A 16,295-nucleotide genomic window follows, 5' to 3' on the forward strand; every position below is an offset into this window, starting at 1 on the left:
GTCAAGAATCATCTTTGCAATCCTTTCCTCTACATCTCTGGGACTATTCGGAGGTCTATAGACAACTCCCAACAGGGTGACCTCTCCTCTACTGTTCCTAACCTCGGCCCATACTGCCTCAGTAGACGAGTCCTCAAGCGTGCTTTCTACCGCCGTAATACTTTCCTTGATTAACAATGCCACACCCCCCCCTCTTTTACCATCTTCTCTGTTCTTACAGAAACATCTAAATCCTGGAACCTGCAACAACCATTCCTGTCCCTGCTCTACCCATGTCTCCGAAATCGCCACAACATCGAGATCCCAGGTACCAACCCATGCTGCAAGCTCACCCACCTTATTCCGGATGCTCCTGGCGTTGAAGTAGACACACTTCAAACCAGCGTCCTGCTTGCCGGTGCCCTCTTTCGAACTTTTAACCCTATCCCTGACCTCACTACTCTCAACATCCTGTACACTGGGTCTACAATTTAGGTTCCCATCCCCCTGCTGAATTAGTTTAAACCCCCCCGAAGAGCACTAGCAAATCTCCCTCCCAGGATATTGGTACCCCTCTGGTTCAGGTGAAGACCATCCTGTTTGTAGAGGTCCCACCTACCCCAGAATGAGCCCCAATTATCCAGGAAACCAAAACCCTCCCTCCTGCACCATCCCTGTAGCCACGTGTTCAACTCCTCTCTCTCCTTATTTCTTACTTCGCTAGCACGTGGCACGGGTAACAACCCAGAGATAACAACTCTGTTTGTTCTAGCTCTCAGCTTCCACCCTAGCTCCCTGAATTTCTGTCTCAAATCCCCATCTCTCTTCCTACCTATGTCGTTGGTACCTATGTGGACCACGACTTGGGGCTGCTCCCCCTCCCCCTTAAGGATCCCAAAAACACGATCAGAGACTTCCCACAGATGAAATCAGCAGAGACACTGACGGCGTCCCTCACCTCAAACATTCTGCAGGAGGAGCATTGTACTGCCTTCCCTGACATCACCTCTAGATTTAAAAATAAACAAGAAAAAGAAAGGAAGAGCTTACCTGATATTCCCTCAAACCCTGCTCCCGCTGAAAGGTAAGCAAATTTAAAGGCACTCACTCACCTTCACGACAGGCCCCTGCTCCCGCTTCCCAACGACCGTGGTTTTTTTTTTTGGTTAGAGGAGGAGATAGGGGGGGAAACACTGATGAAGTGTTTCGGGTTTAACTGTCACTTGACAACAGCCCCTCCACAAACCACCTTCAAATTAGGCTGACCGCACTGCACGTATGCAAATTTCCCCAGAACAGCTGATCAGTAGCTCTGCTCTGCTGCCCTCTGCTGTACTTTGAAATTAAACAGTTGAATATAATTATTGTTATAGTTTTATTCGTTTTCTCTTCCTGTCAGAAAGAAAACCTAGTCTTTATTTGGCAAAAACCCTCAGTCAGTAGGAGTTAGTCCAATTAGGAGCTCAAATGAGGAAATGGAAGAATTGCATCCTTCACTCTTTCACAAATTCTTCACAGTGCAGAAGGAGGCCTTTCATCCCATCAAGCCTGCTGTGGCTCTCTGAAAGAACAGTCTGCCTAGTCCCACTCCCCTGCCTTATTCCTGTAACCTTGCACATTCTTTCTTTTCAGATAGCGATGAAATTCTTATTTGAACACCTCTATCAAACTCACCATGATCTCTCAGGACGTTTGTTCCAGACTCCAACCACCCTCTGGGTGAATACATCTTTTCTCATCACTTTTACTCCTTTTGCCAATGATTTTGAATCTACCCACTAGTTCTTGATGCTGTTTGGGCTCATGGGCTTTTGAGTGTGTAACCAGACTCTGGAATGCAGGAGCAAAGTACAGGGATGCTTGCCTTCACTCCAACTCCTCGGGTCTCCTTCGCAGGTACACCTTCAAATTAGGCTGACCGCACTGCACGTATGCAAATTTCCCCGGAACAGCCAATCAGTAGCTCTGCTCTGCTGCCCTCTGCTGCATAGTACAGGGATACCAAACACTGTCACAAAGAGGACACTCATGGGCTTTTGAGTTTGTAACCAGACTCTGGAATGCAGGAGCAAAGTCAAAAGGACTGTGCACTTGGTAAAAGTAATTATACAACATTCCCAGTACCCTATTCTCCCAACATTAAGGAACAAAGTCTCCTTTCAGTTGCACCAGACATTTTGTTTTTTTAATTTAGAGTACCCAATTACTTTTTTCCTATTAATGGGCAATTTAGCGTGGCCAATCCACCTACCCTGCACATCTTTGGGTTGTAGGGTGAAACCCATACAAACACGGGGAGAATGTACAAACTCCACACGGACAGTGACCCAGAGCCGGGATCGAACCTGGGTCCTCGGCGCCGTGAGGCAGCAATACTAACTACTGCGCCACTGTACTGCCTAGTTGCATCATACATGACCACTGTACATTACAACCAGTGAAGCACTTGTTGAAGTCACTTATGTAATGTGAGAAAACTTGGCGGCCAATGTATGCACAGCAAGATACCACAGGCAGCAGTGATGTAAATAACTGGAGAAGGGGGCCTCACGGTAGCATGGTGGTTAGCATCAATGCTTCACAGCTCCAGGGTCCCAGGTTCGATTCCCGGCTGGGTCACTGTCTGTGTGGAGTCTGCACGTCCTCCCCGTGTGTGCGTGGGTTTCCTCCGGGTGCTCCGGTTTCCTCCCACAGTCCAAAGATGTGCGGGTTAGGTGGATTGGCCATGCTAAATTGCCCGTAGTGTAAGGTTAATGGGGGGATTGTTGGGTTACGGGTATACGGGTTACGTGGGTTTAAGTAGGGTGATCATTGCTCGGCACAACATCGAGGGCCGAAGGGCCTGTTCTGTGCTGTACTGTTCTATGTTCTATGTTCTAATACATTTTCAATCATGTTGTTTGAGGGAGATATGTTGGCTTGGACACCACAAGAACTGTGGGCTCTCTCACGTCCAGCACAGATGCCTCAGGGCTTCAGCTGAGCAAATGATCTGGTCCAGTTTCCATGTGCAGACTTTTGAAATTTGCTGGCTGTGCTGCAAACATACTTAGCCACAATGCTATTAGTCTAAACAAGAAAAAGGAAAATTAGTCAAAGCACATGCTTGCTCATTATCCAGTCATCCTTGCATGCATGATCATGGAGTGAAAACCAGATGGAACATGGAACAGGTTCAAATTAAATATCGCCACTTGTCATAGTACCATCATTTACATCTATCAGGAAACGATAAACAGCCAAAAAAAGAGAAAGTTCAGGGGGGGTGACCTCATAGTGTAGAATTATAGAACGTTTTGACAGTCAATAGAAAGAAGATTTTTACTTCAGGGGAGTCCAACATTAGAGGCCGTAATTATGGAATAGTCCTGAATGCAACAGGGAATTCAGCAGGAACGCTTTCACCAGAGACCATTAAAATGTGGAAGTGCCGTAAGCAGTTGTTGAGCTGAATAGTATCTATGCAGAGAAGTGGAAGCTGGGAATAAATAAATGAGGGTGAAGGGATTATCGTGGGAGTTGGATGAAAAAGGATAGAGGAGGCTCAAGTGGAGCATAAATACCATTGTGGAAAAGTGGGTTAAATAGCCTGTACATCCTGTGATTACATATTCTGTAAGACAGCTATTCCTGACATGCGTTCAAGTGCTTCACTAAAAGCTGAAGGGAAGTTCTATGAGGCACTTTGACTCTTCTATTGACTGAATAATTGATTATTTACATTGCAAACATTAGTGCAAATGAGTTATGATATCATTGTATGTGATCTGTTGAACAGGGCCTTCTGAACCCATGGTCCTTCCACCAGTTCCAGAATAAAATAGCCGAAAACCATCCAGCATTGAGTCAGTTTGCCAGCAAATTCAACAATAAGGAGCTCTTGGCAACTTCAAGTTCAAAAGCAAGTTCCACTTATTTTTACCAAGAGTAAGTAGGATTTTGGTTTTGGGGAACCAGGTTCAGATAAGTTGATGTAGCTCAAGCAGCATCTATTTCATAAGTGTTCTTTTTCATTCCATATGTTCAGACTCAGTTATGACTTTCGATGATGTGTAGGATCTTCATTGATTTATTTTTTCGATATATTGGTTGGTCAGCTTTTGGTGAATCTGCTTTCTGTTGACTTCGATTGGAAAGCTGTTCAATGAGGCTGTTGCGAGCTCACTGAGCTACTGGGCTTCTTGCATTAGAAATGGGTGGAACATGGCTGCTTCCAGTCAGTGCCCCCTGGCAGAGGTCACCAAACTAGGGCAAACCAGGTTGGACCTTTCCGTACATGATTGCAATTCAGTCCAAACAGAGGCTGAGCTGATATTGTATTTTTTATCATTGAAAGCCAAAATTATCCTCAATACCTCATTGGACTTGGGCTCATTGTGTTCTTTTTGTCTATCATTATCAGATCTTGGTCTGCCATCACTCACCCTGTTGTACCAGCTACTTCCTCAAGCTCAGGTTTGAGGGTTCGAAGGCTGAATTGACCAGCAGTATGCTGGCTGGTTGGTTTGTCGGTACACCTCAACCCACTGTTCCTGCCAATCCTTGGTTGAAGCTGTCTGCAATTTCAAGGTTGTGCAGGCATTCTCCACTAGCCACCAAACTGGGTCCCTCTTGGCTCCAGACTGCACAACCTCATTTTGGGCTGCAAATGGCAGTGTCATGGACCTGTGTAGAAATTCAAAGGCATCACTCAACTGGTTGTATCTTCGTATCTCAATTCTCTCTTCAAAACGGCCCTCCACCAAAAAAAAAGCCATAGAAACAAAATGCTGGACGCAAGTCAGCAAATCAGGCAGTATCTGTGGAGAGAGAAAGACACAATTGTTTCAGCTGGTGACCTATCCTCAAACCAGGTGAGATATACAACAGATTTTAAACGAGTATAGAAGCAGGGAAAGGAGGAAGGGGAGGAACGGACAAAGGAAAGGTTTGTTATAAAGTGGAAGAAATGAGAGATTGAATGACCAGAGATTTTATCTTAGATCTCAGTGATTGACTGCCACCATCCCCTTATTCCTCATTGTGGGACTGTGGCCACGAGTTCTACATTGACCATTATCGAGCCTGTCAAGCCGTCTAAGAATTATATACTGTTCAATGACATCCCCTCTCCTTATTCCAAGCTCCAGTAAACATAGGAGCTGCAGAGAGGTAGCTGTTGTTGAGGAGTGGGGAAATCTGAATTCCATCTGCTGGCATGGAGTTTGCTTGCAGTCCAGTAAAAGGCAGCAAAATAAGCAAACAACTGCCACAATATTCATGCAAATGAATTGTGGTTAGAAATGGAGTAAGACTTATTGGCTTCCAAATGATAACAGTAGTACAAAGTGACAGTTCCTCCAATGGCTTAGTGGGGAAATTAACCATTAAAGCAAGGAGTATTGCAGCTTTAATCCCTGCACTGCACTTGTACCAACTGGGGCAAGGTGGAGTGATGCTGATGGTGTGCGAACCTGAGTCTTAATGCCCTGCTGTCCAAGAGACTGCACCGTCCCAGAAGTAGGTTAAGAGGCAATGCTGAGCACTGTAAGAAAGTCATCATCTGTGAAATAACAATGTACCCCTTCTCTTCTGCATCCAGAGATGTGAATGGCACCAAGCTCTGTGGGGATTTTTTACATCCCTTTCAGCACAGTCTGAAAGTCCAAAGTATTCCAGGTTCAAAAGATGGCATTCAACCAGCATCGGAGGTCCAGCTGTGTAACAAAGTCCTGTTCAAACAGAGCCTGGGTTCACATGACCCACTGGAATCAAGAAATGCAAAGGGAGACAATACAGTCATGGTGGCAGAGGCCAGAGATGTGAAGCCACTCTCATTGGCCCTGAGGAATGAGCAGAGGACCAAATCTGGAGAACATTCTTCGGTTTCTCGAAATCCCAGGCCAACTGGGAGCAGTAAATTATGCTCCATATCTGCTTTGGACTTGACGTTGTTGAAATACACTCCCGATTTTGCCAGCAAGTTCGAAGTTAACAGCCGAGACCAACTGTTTGCCAATGACGGAGGACAAAGTGATCTAAATTTAGAAGCAACTTCCTTGTATTCAGCTGTTGGTGATACTATTCCGCAACCATCTTCCTTGCGTGAACTGCCAAGAGAAAGTGCCGAGAAGATGAAAGATCACAATGTCCAATACAAAAAATCCATTTCATTGTTTCAACAGAATTCATTCAACACCACGGAGACCTATCAAGACTTGAATTGTGGTTACCTTGAAGAGAAATGTGACTTGGCCAAGGTCCAAACTTTACCTCTACCTGTTGCACCAGTAGAGGTATATCACCACAGGCAGCACTCATTGATAATGCCAGAATTGAAGGCTCCCACATTAACTAAAATTTCAAAAGATGCTGTCAACATCGATTCTGTTAGGAATTGTAAACATGGAAGACCGGTGCCTGAGGAAACAGGTGACCATTTTGGCATTTCTGACAAAGCTTATGTTTCCAATCAAATACCCACGACACTCTGCCCTCCAGCATTGGCAAAACAAATTACACCCGTCCCACTGATGGAATTAGCTGGAAAGACAGACAAAGGTACATACGGCAGGACCGATGTTAACAGGAACATACATCAAGAGGCGAAGACCAGCTGCAATTCTTTCAATAAAGAACACCTCTCCAGCTCACCGAGCCCTCTGCAAAGTAATCAAGGTTTGGAACACTACAAAGACAATTTGCCTGTCTTAAATGATACCTTAAACACCAAAAGAATTAGCCATGTAACCAGTCCCACAGATTACTACACACCCAAAAAATATATGGCATCCAGGGCAGAAACTCCCTATTTCAAGAAACCCAGTAGGTTTTCTGCAGGGGAGATGAAAACCAATAGCGCAAAAAAGGAGATGAATTTGCGAGAAATAGCACCAGCCAGTGTTTCTCTAGTCAAGCATATTTCCAGTCAGGGTACTTGGAGCGCTGGGTCACCTTTGCAGTCTAATCTGCACAATTGCCACACAAAGTTGAAGAAAGCGTGGCTCACACGGCATTCAGAAGAAGACAGCACAAGAAAGCAGCAAGAAAGGTACATTAATGAGACACTTTCAGGACAGGTTGTTTCCGAAGGGTTGGAGGCGGAACCTGCTGCCTTGCTGAGTAATTCAAAGCAGAGGGAAGAAAGCATGAAGAGGCGAGCAGCCAAAAGGAGCTGGGACACTGAGTATAGTGACCTTGCAGACAATAGACATTGGTTAAGGACAAGGCGAGAAGGCAAGCTCTCAGACCAACAGCAGTCAGGCCAAGCCTTGGAGAAGAAGGTGAAAAACAGCAGGAAGGTGGAGGAAGAACTGAGAGGAGATCAAAATCTGAGCAGAAAATTGGACAAAGAAAATGGCCACATTAAGAAAGGTATGAATGGTGTTGAGATTTTGTTCTTGACTTTGAATGACATACAAACAGGCCATTCAGCCCAACTGTCCCTTAAGAGCAGCAGGGTAGCATGGTGGTTAGCATAAATGCTTCACAGCTCCAGGGCCCCAGGTTCGATTCCCGGCTGGGTCACTGTCTGTGTGGAGTCTGCACGTCCTCCCCCTGTGTGCGTGGGTTTCCTCCGGGTGCTCCGGTTTCCTCCCACAGTCCAAAGATGTGCGGGTTAGGTGGATTGGCCATGCTAAATTGCCCGTAGTGTCCTAATAAAAGTAAGGTTAAGGGGGGGGTTGTTGGGTTACGGGTATAGGGTGGATACGTGGGTTTGGGTAGGGTGATCATGGCTCGGCACAACATTGAGGGCCGAAGGGCCTGTTCTGTGCTGTACTGTTCTATGTTCTATTATGTTCTACATGCACCTACTTTATCTGACTCACCAACATGTTCTTCTCTTCTATTCTCGCTCGTGTTTAGCTTCCCCTGACATGTTTCTCTTCATCTCAACCCCTCCCTGTGGTCATGTGCTCCACATTCTCACCACTCTCTGGATAAAGATCTAACACCTAAACACTCCCTATTCGAATTAGCAGTCATGATTTGGTATTTTGGTGTCTCATTCTGGTTTTCGCAAATTGAATTATCTCTCCATATCTACCCAATCAAAATAGTTGGTGACAATCTCAATCAAGTCATTCCCTCGGCCATTTATTTGCTGGAGGCAAAAGGCCCAGCCAGTTCAATTGTTCCTGATAGGTATAACCTTTCAGTCCTATTAAGTAGAACCGTTTTGCATTTTTTTCTTGTGCCTCTATATCCTTTTTATAAGTTGAAGACCAGAATTTTGCACTAGGTTTTAGTGTAGTCTCAGAAATGTTCGATACAAGTTTAATTGCTTCTTTTCAATTCCATCCCTTGAGAAATGAAGCTCCAGGGCTTTGTTTTTTTAAATGTCCTCATTAAGATGCTTTTAGTGATTTGTGTAATATGTAATAAATTGTCTTTTCTGTTTAGTTTTCACTCTCTCTCTCTTTGTCTAACGTGGGGGATTATGGTTTCATGTATCTTCAGGAAATGGTGTGTGTTTGCAGGATATTTACTTGCTGACAGGTGTCACTGGATAAAGCACAGGATAGAGCACAGGAGTCCAGTATATCGTTGCCAACGATCGTTGGACACAGTCCTGGAGGTTATGTCAGCATCTACTGACCTTCTTCGTCAAGTGATGCTTTTCCCCATCTCTGACACTACTTAGATAAATGGAGGTTCTCCGAGCAGATCGATAACCAAATTGCTTGCATAAGCAACCTGGAGATTAATCTTTATTCATGAAGACTCCAAGGTAACCCTGGAGGATTGCCAACCCAATTTGCAGGGGTCTGGAAGGCATATCTAGCCTCATGTTCTGTCAACATGAATTAAGACTGTCCAAGGGAAGCAGACATGGGGATCCTCTGCTCTGTGCTTCTCACGCTGCATCACTGAACCGTGACGGTTTATCACAGCAGATGCTTCGGAAAGAAGAGGATAGAGTTTTTCCCTGGGGGTGAGGAGTTGTCCCCATTCATCCAACTTTAACTTGGTGCAAGAATCACAGAAATGGTAGAGAAAACATGTTGTCGCTGATGTAATGGAGAATCTACCTGGAAATTGATCTGATTGATTTATTTGAAAGTTGGCATATTTGTGAATGGTAAGAAAGGTCACTGTTACTGCATTTTCTTGTGTGTCGAGTAGATCAATCACATGTGCCATCACCCATGCTTATCAAGAGCGCAGGAGATTCCTTCCTCCAAGATGTCCCTTGCACTGAACTTTTCACCAACATCCTTCGCTGCCGTGACTGCTGGCCAAGTCGCATTAGAAAGGGACAAGACGTCCCTCCACTGTCCTCTTCCTGCAGGTTCATGAATCTCCGCAGGTATTTTGCACAAATAAATGTGAGCTACATAAAATGTTGTGTAAGTTTCAGTCAGAATTTATTCTGAAAATACATTCAGGGGTGTGGGTGTTGCTGGCTCGGGCAGCATTTATTGTCTATCTCGAATTGCCCTTGAGAAGCTGCTTTCTCGAACCCCTTAATCCATGTAGTGTAGGTACACCCACTGTGCTGTTGGGGGGGGGGGGGGGAAGAGTCCCAGCGAGAGTGGAGGAACGCCATATATTTCCAAGTTAGGGTGGTGGGTGACTTGGAGGGAAACCTCCAGGTGATGGGGTCCCAGGTTTCTGCTGTCACTGTCCTTCTAGATGGTAGTGGTCATGAGTTTGGAAGGTGGTGTCTGAGGAGCCTTGGTGAGTTACTGCAGATCAACACCAGTCAGCTGCTACTGTGCATCGATGGTGGAGGAATTAAATGTTTGTGGAAGGGGGAGCAATCAAGTTTGACTTCTTTGTCCTGGATGGTGTGGAGCTTTTTGAGTGTTGTTGGAGCTGCACTCATCCAAGCAAGTGGAGAATATTCCATTAAACTCATGACTTGTGCTTTGTCGATGGTGGACAGGCTTTGGTGAGTCAGGAGGTGAGTTACTCACCACAGGATTCCTAAACTCTGACCTGCTCATCACCACAGTATTCATATGACTAGTCCACTTCAGGTTTGATTCTGACTGTTCTCTCTTATTAACTCACTGAACCCTTTCCTCAGCTAGGCAGCCCCATTGCCCATGCTATCTTCCACAAATGTTTTCCACTGAACGTAATCTTGCATCTATAACAGCACTTTTAACAGTAAAATGTCCCAAGGTGCTTCACAGGAGCATTTCAATCCAAATTTGACACTGATCCACAGAGGTATTCAAAAATGTCACCAAAGGCGTATGTGTGAATTTGAAGAAGTGTTTAAAGGAGGTAGAGGCACATGTTTAGGAAAGGAATTCTGGCGCTAGGGGCTTCAGTATTAATGCGATGGACAACAATAGGATAGATTGAGAGGCTATTGCAGATATCTTTGTGGGAAGGTGGGCAGGTTTGAGAGGCTGGATGAGGTTCCACTGACAGGGCGGGCAGAGGCCATGGAGGGATTTGTAAAGAAGGATGAGGATTTTCAAAATGAAGTGTTGCTTGTTTGGCAACTAATGAAGCTTGTTAGCAATTTGCTCCTTGATTTGTGCCAATGCTGTGGCAACAGTGTCCCATCTATGAAACAGACTGAGATTTGACCAAAGGTGAAATGAATTGCTCACTGTGTACCAGCTGTAAACTCACGTTGATGGGGCCTCAATAAGCAAAAAGTCAGATTGTTGCTCAGTGATCAATCGATTGAGGAAATAAGTTGTTTCAGAAAGTACAAAACATTTGGGTGCTTCTACTTCTGCTCCATCATGCTAGACACGTAACTTTTTGGATCAAGTTATTGAATGGAGGAAGTTTGGTGTTTTTTATGTCGTTGGGTTTGGTTATTTCCTGCTGAGATATCCCTCTACCTGTCACTGTGCTGGCAATTGGGCTGTGATTTGAGAGAGTTGCTAATGGAATAGCCATTCAGCATTGGCCCACAACCTAGGGGAGAAATATTCACTGTTCACAGCCAAGAGCTTGTTCCCTCTCACATGTCTCTCTGACTGTCTCTGTTTCTTTTGTCAGGCTGTCGGTCAGCAGGAATGGAGGTCTGAAGGCTGAAGGATTCTCCACAGAAGATCAGCTCAATGAAGAAGCTCCACTGGAACAAATGGCCAGCGCCACAGAGACTGTTTTAGATCCTGAAACCTCCGCCTACATCTTGACACACGTGGGCGATCCATTCTGTGACCTTGTACTGTCTGAACAAAGCTTGCTGAAGCAGATCAGCAAAAGCTATAATGGTAAGATTGATGGCCAGGAACGATCAATGTTCCTGGCTTTTGTGAATGATTGCACTGAATGGCAACTTTAGCTGAATCTCTCTTCTTCAATGTGGCCCATATACATAGTAGAAGGATCATAGAAATCACTCAGCAATGGACCATAGGAAGAGGCCATTTGGGCCATCTGTCTGTGCCAGCTCTGTGCAAGAACTCAGCTTGTCCTTCTCCTTTCATAGAATCATAGAATTTACAGTGCAGAAGGAGGACATTCAGCCCATCGAGTCTGCACTGGCCCTTGGAAAGAGTACCCTACTCAAGCCCACCCTTCACCCTATCCTGGTAACCCAGTAACCCCATTTAACCTTCTTGGACAGTAAGGGCAATTTAGCATGGCCAATCCACCTAACTTGCACATCTTTGGACTGTGGGAGGAAACCGGAGCACCCGGAGGAAACCCACAGAGACACAGGGAGAACGTGCAGACTCCGCACAGACAGTGACCCAGCAGGGAATGGAACCTGGGACCCTGGAGCTGTGAAGCAACTGTGCTAACAATTGTGCTACCGTGCTTTCACCAAAGTGCCGCTATCTTTTCCTTTAGAAAACTTGATCCAATTCTCTTGTCAAGGCATTGATTGAATCTGGCTCCATCAAACACTGGGGCAGTGCATTCCAGAACTCAACCACTCACTTTTCCTCTTATTGCTGTTGGTTAGTTTGCCAATGTCCTTTCATTGGAATCCTTTGGTTCTTGACCCTTCTGCCAATAGAAACAGTTTCTCTCCATCTACTCCGTCGAGACCCCTCGTGCTTTTCAACACGTCTATCTTCTCGATCTTTGTTTCTCTGAGGAGAAGAACCTCTCTTTCTTCTATTTATCCATGCAGCTGAAATCCCCGCAAACATTCACATAGATCTTTTCTACACCAACTGTAAAACCTTCACATCCTTCCAAACATGCGACATCCAGCATTGGACACAATACTCTACTTAAGTTGCTTTTGTACTCTATGCTCCTATTTGTAAAGGCCAGGATCCTCTACACGCTTTAAAAAAAATAAATTTAGAGTACCCAATTCATTTTTTCCAATTGAGGGGCAGAATGTGCAAACTCCACACGGACAGTGACCCAGAGCCGGGATCAAACCTGTGACCTTGATGTCGAGAGGCAGCAGTGCTAACCACTGCGCCACCAAGCGGCCCTCCTCTACATCCTTTTTAACTGCTTTCTAAACGTGTCCTGTATCTTTCAATGATCTGTGCCGGTAAACCCACATGGCCGTTTGCTTTTGCATCCCCTTTCGAATTTTTTGCTGCCCCTCCTTGTTCTTTCTAACACTATGTTTATCTGCCACATAATGAATACCTCACCAGCATATGATGTCAAGAAGCCAGCCCCTTTACAGTTCACATTACTTCCAAGTCGTGTCATCTTCAGATTTTGAATTTGGCACCTCACCACACCCAAGCCTTGGCCATGAATACTGATCAAGAAAAGCAGCTGTCCAAGTAAATCATACAAGTGCTCACTTCACGTCCATGAGCAAGGTTCATGTGTAGCAACAAGCTCATTCACCCAAGGTCATCACATGAAGCCTTTCCTTTTCTTTTTAAATTTTAGAGTACCCAATTATTTTTTTTCCCAATTAAGGGGCAACTTAGTGTGGCCAATCCACCTCGCCTGCACATCTTTGGGTTGTGGGGGTGAAACCCACGCAGACAGGGGGAGAATGTGCAAACTCCACACGAACAGTGGCCCAGAGCCGGGATCGAACCTGGGACCTAGGTGCCATGAGGCAGCAGTGCTAACCCACTGTGCCACCGTGATGCCCTACATAAAGCCTTTCCCAGCCAGACTGAGTGGCTAACAATCAGTTAATTATTCAATGAATGGCCTGACACTGGGACGTTCCGGGCAACAAAGGGACCTTGGTGTTTGTCCAGAGATCTCTGAAGGCAGAAGGGCAGGTTAATAGGGTGGCGAAAAAGGCATTTGGGACACTTGCCTTCAATAATCGAGGCAAAGATTAGAAAAACATGGAGGTCATGTTGGAGTTGGTCAGAACTTTGGTGAGGCCACAGCTGGAGTACTGTGTGCAATTCTGGTTGTTACATTATAGGAAGGATGTGATTGCAGTGGAGGGGTGCAGAGGAGATTCACCTGTTACCTGGGATTGAACATTTGAAGAGAGGTTGGATAGGCTTGTGTTGTTTTCGCTGGAGCAGTGAAGACTGAGGGGTAACCTGATCGAGGTGTATAGGATTATGAAGGGTATGGACAGGGTGGATGGGCAGCAGTGGATTTGAGGAAAATGTTTTGACCCAGAGGGTGGTGAAGGTCTGGAATGCACTGTCTGGGAGGGTGGTAGAGCTGCATTGCCTCACATCCTTAAAAAAGTACCTGCATGAGCACTTGGCATGTCATGACATTCAAGGCTATGGGCCAAATATTGGCAAGTGGGATTAGGTGGTCAGGTCAGGCGTTTTTCATGTGCCAATGCAGACTTGATGGGCAGAAGGGCCTCTTCCGTGCTGTATGGTTTTGTGATTAGAAGTTGCAATTCCAGGATTCCATGTGTCTGAGGTTAAATTCTGTACCTGCCATGCTGAAGACACTGTATGAAATGAAGCCATTAGTGTGCTTTACATAGTGAAATTGTTGTTTCACAGGGTCCATCGCCTGTAAAGCTGCACTTGGAGGGAAGGAAGAAACCTGTGACAGCTGTCACTCTGTGGTGTTTAATCTTCACTGGGTCTGCCCGAGGTGTGGTTTCTTTGTTTGTACAGACTGTTTTGACATGAAGCATAAAAGAATCACAAGGAATGAAAAAGGTGAGAGAGCATGTTCACATGTATGTGTACTGTTACAACACCCTGGACTAGTGTGCGGTCAATTCCAGCCCCACTTGACCCGGACTCGCAACACAATTGATAAAAATAAAAAAAAAATTTAGAGTGCCCAATTCATTTTTCCAATTAAGGGGCAATTTAGCGTGTTCAATCCACCTACCCTGCACATCCTTGGGTTGTGGAGGTGAAATCGACGCAAATACGGGGAGAATGTGCTAACTCCACACAGACAGTGACCCAGAGCCGGGATCGAACCCGTGACCTTGACGTCGAGAGGCAGCAGTGCTAACCACTGCACCACCTTGCTGCCCTTGAACATAATTGATTGAACAAATAATTCTCTGAGAAATACCTGATGTTGTTGCCCTTGGCTGGCCAATTATTGCAGTTACCAGGCTTGTAACTTTAAACACAATTACGTTTTATTTGTATCAAGAGCTACAATGAAATATGCAGTAAATACTACTGGTTAACTGTTATCTAATTACCTAATCACCCCACTTGAATTTGCCCCCACCTTCTACACACACGACAAACAATTACAGAAGGGGACAAGAGGGGTGAAAATAAAAGGTAAAAGGAAAACATAGAACATACAGGCCCTTCGGCCCTCGATGTTGTGCCGACTTGTGAAACTAATTTAAAGCCCATCTACATTATTCCCTTATCATCCATATGTTTATCCAATGACCATTTAATTGTCCTCAATGTTGGCGAGTCCACTACTGTTGCAGGCAGTGCATTCCACGCCCTTACTACTCTCTGAGTAAAGAACCTACCTCTGACAACTGTCCTATACCTATCTCCCCTCAATTTAAAGCTGTGTCTCCTTGTGCTAGCCTTCACCATCCGAGGAAAAAGGTTCTCACTGTCCACCCTATCTAAACCTCTGATCATCTTGTGTGCCTCAATTAAGTCACCTCTTAACCTTTTTCTCTCTAAGAAAAACAGCCTTCAGTCCCTCAGCCTTTCCTCATAAGATCTTCCCTCCATACCAGGCAACATCCTGGTAAATCTCCTCTACACCCTTTCCAATGCGTCCACATCCTTCCTATAGTGCGGCGACCAGAACTACACGCAATATGCCAAATGTGGCCCCACCAGAGTTTTGTACAGCTGCAACATGACCTCATGGCACCGAAACTCAATCCCTCCACCAATAAAAGCTAACACACCGTACGCCTTCTTAACGACTTCATCAACCTGGGTGGCAACTTTCAGGGATCTATGTACATGGACACCGAGATCTCTCTGCTCATCCACACTACCAAAAATCTTACCATTAGCCCAGTACTCTGTATTCCTGTTACTCCTTCCAAAATGAATCACCTCACTTTTCTGCATTAAACTCCATTTGCCACCTCTCAGCCCAGCTCTGCAGCTTATCGATGTCCCTCTGTAACCTGCAACATTCTTCCGCACTGTCCACAACTCCACCGACTTTAGTGTCATCTGCAAATTTACTCACCCATCCTTCTCCGCCCTCCTCCAGGTCATTTATAAAAATGACAAACAGCAGTGGACCCAAAACAGATCCTTGTGGTACACCACTAGTAACTGAACTCCAGTCTGAACATTTCCCATCAACCACCACTCTCTGTCTTCTTACAGCTAGCCAATTTCTGATCCAAACTGCGAAATCACCCTGAATCCCATGCCTCCGTATTTTCTGCAATAGCCTACCGTGGGGAACCCTATCAAATGCTTTACTGAAATCCATATACACCACATCAACTGCTTTACCCTCGTCCACGTGTTTGGTCACCTTCTCAAAGAACTCAATAAGGTTTGCTGAGGCATGACCTACCCTTCACAAAACCGTGTTGACTATCCCTAATCAAATTATTCCTTTCGAGATGATTATAAATCCTATCTCTTATAAACCTTTCCAAGACTTTGCCCACAACAGAAGTAAGGCTCACTGGTCTATAGTTACCGGGGTTGTCTCTACTCCCCTTCTTGAACAAGGGGACAACATTTGCTATCCTCCAGTCTTCTGGCACTATTCCTGCAGACAATGACGACATAAAGATCAAAGCCAAAGGCTCAGCAATCTCCTCCCTAGCTTCCCAGAGAATCCTAGGATAAATCCCATCTGGCCCAGGGGACTTATCTATTTTCACACTTTCCAGAATTGTTAACACCTCCTCCTTATGAACCTTAAGCCCTTCTAGTCTAGTAGCCTGTATCTCAGTATTCTCCTCGACAACATTGTCTTTTTCCTGTGTGAATACTAACGATAAATATTCATTTAGCACCTCTCCTATCTCCTCGGACTCCACGCACAACTTCCCACTACTGTCCTTGACTGGCCCT

General features: G+C 45.3%; 1 protein-coding gene across 5 annotated transcripts in view; it reads left to right on the forward strand.

The window, feature by feature from the left end:
- The window catches only part of LOC119957325 (probable JmjC domain-containing histone demethylation protein 2C), a 94,055-nt gene that overhangs the window by 40,598 nt on the left and 37,162 nt on the right, over positions 1-16,295 (forward strand). For all 5 annotated transcript variants that reach the window (XM_038785213.1, XM_038785212.1, XM_038785211.1 and 2 more), the window contains 5 exons: positions 3,758-3,906; positions 5,561-7,332; positions 9,085-9,268; positions 10,930-11,147; positions 13,800-13,961. In XM_038785213.1, the coding sequence (XP_038641141.1) occupies positions 3,758-3,906; positions 5,561-7,332; positions 9,085-9,268; positions 10,930-11,147; positions 13,800-13,961 (2,485 nt within the window). The remainder of the gene's footprint in view (positions 1-3,757; positions 3,907-5,560; positions 7,333-9,084; positions 9,269-10,929; positions 11,148-13,799; positions 13,962-16,295) is intronic.

This window comes from Scyliorhinus canicula, chromosome 26 (assembly GCF_902713615.1).
Source record: "Scyliorhinus canicula chromosome 26, sScyCan1.1, whole genome shotgun sequence".
Classification (NCBI taxonomy): Eukaryota; Metazoa; Chordata; class Chondrichthyes; order Carcharhiniformes; family Scyliorhinidae; genus Scyliorhinus; species Scyliorhinus canicula.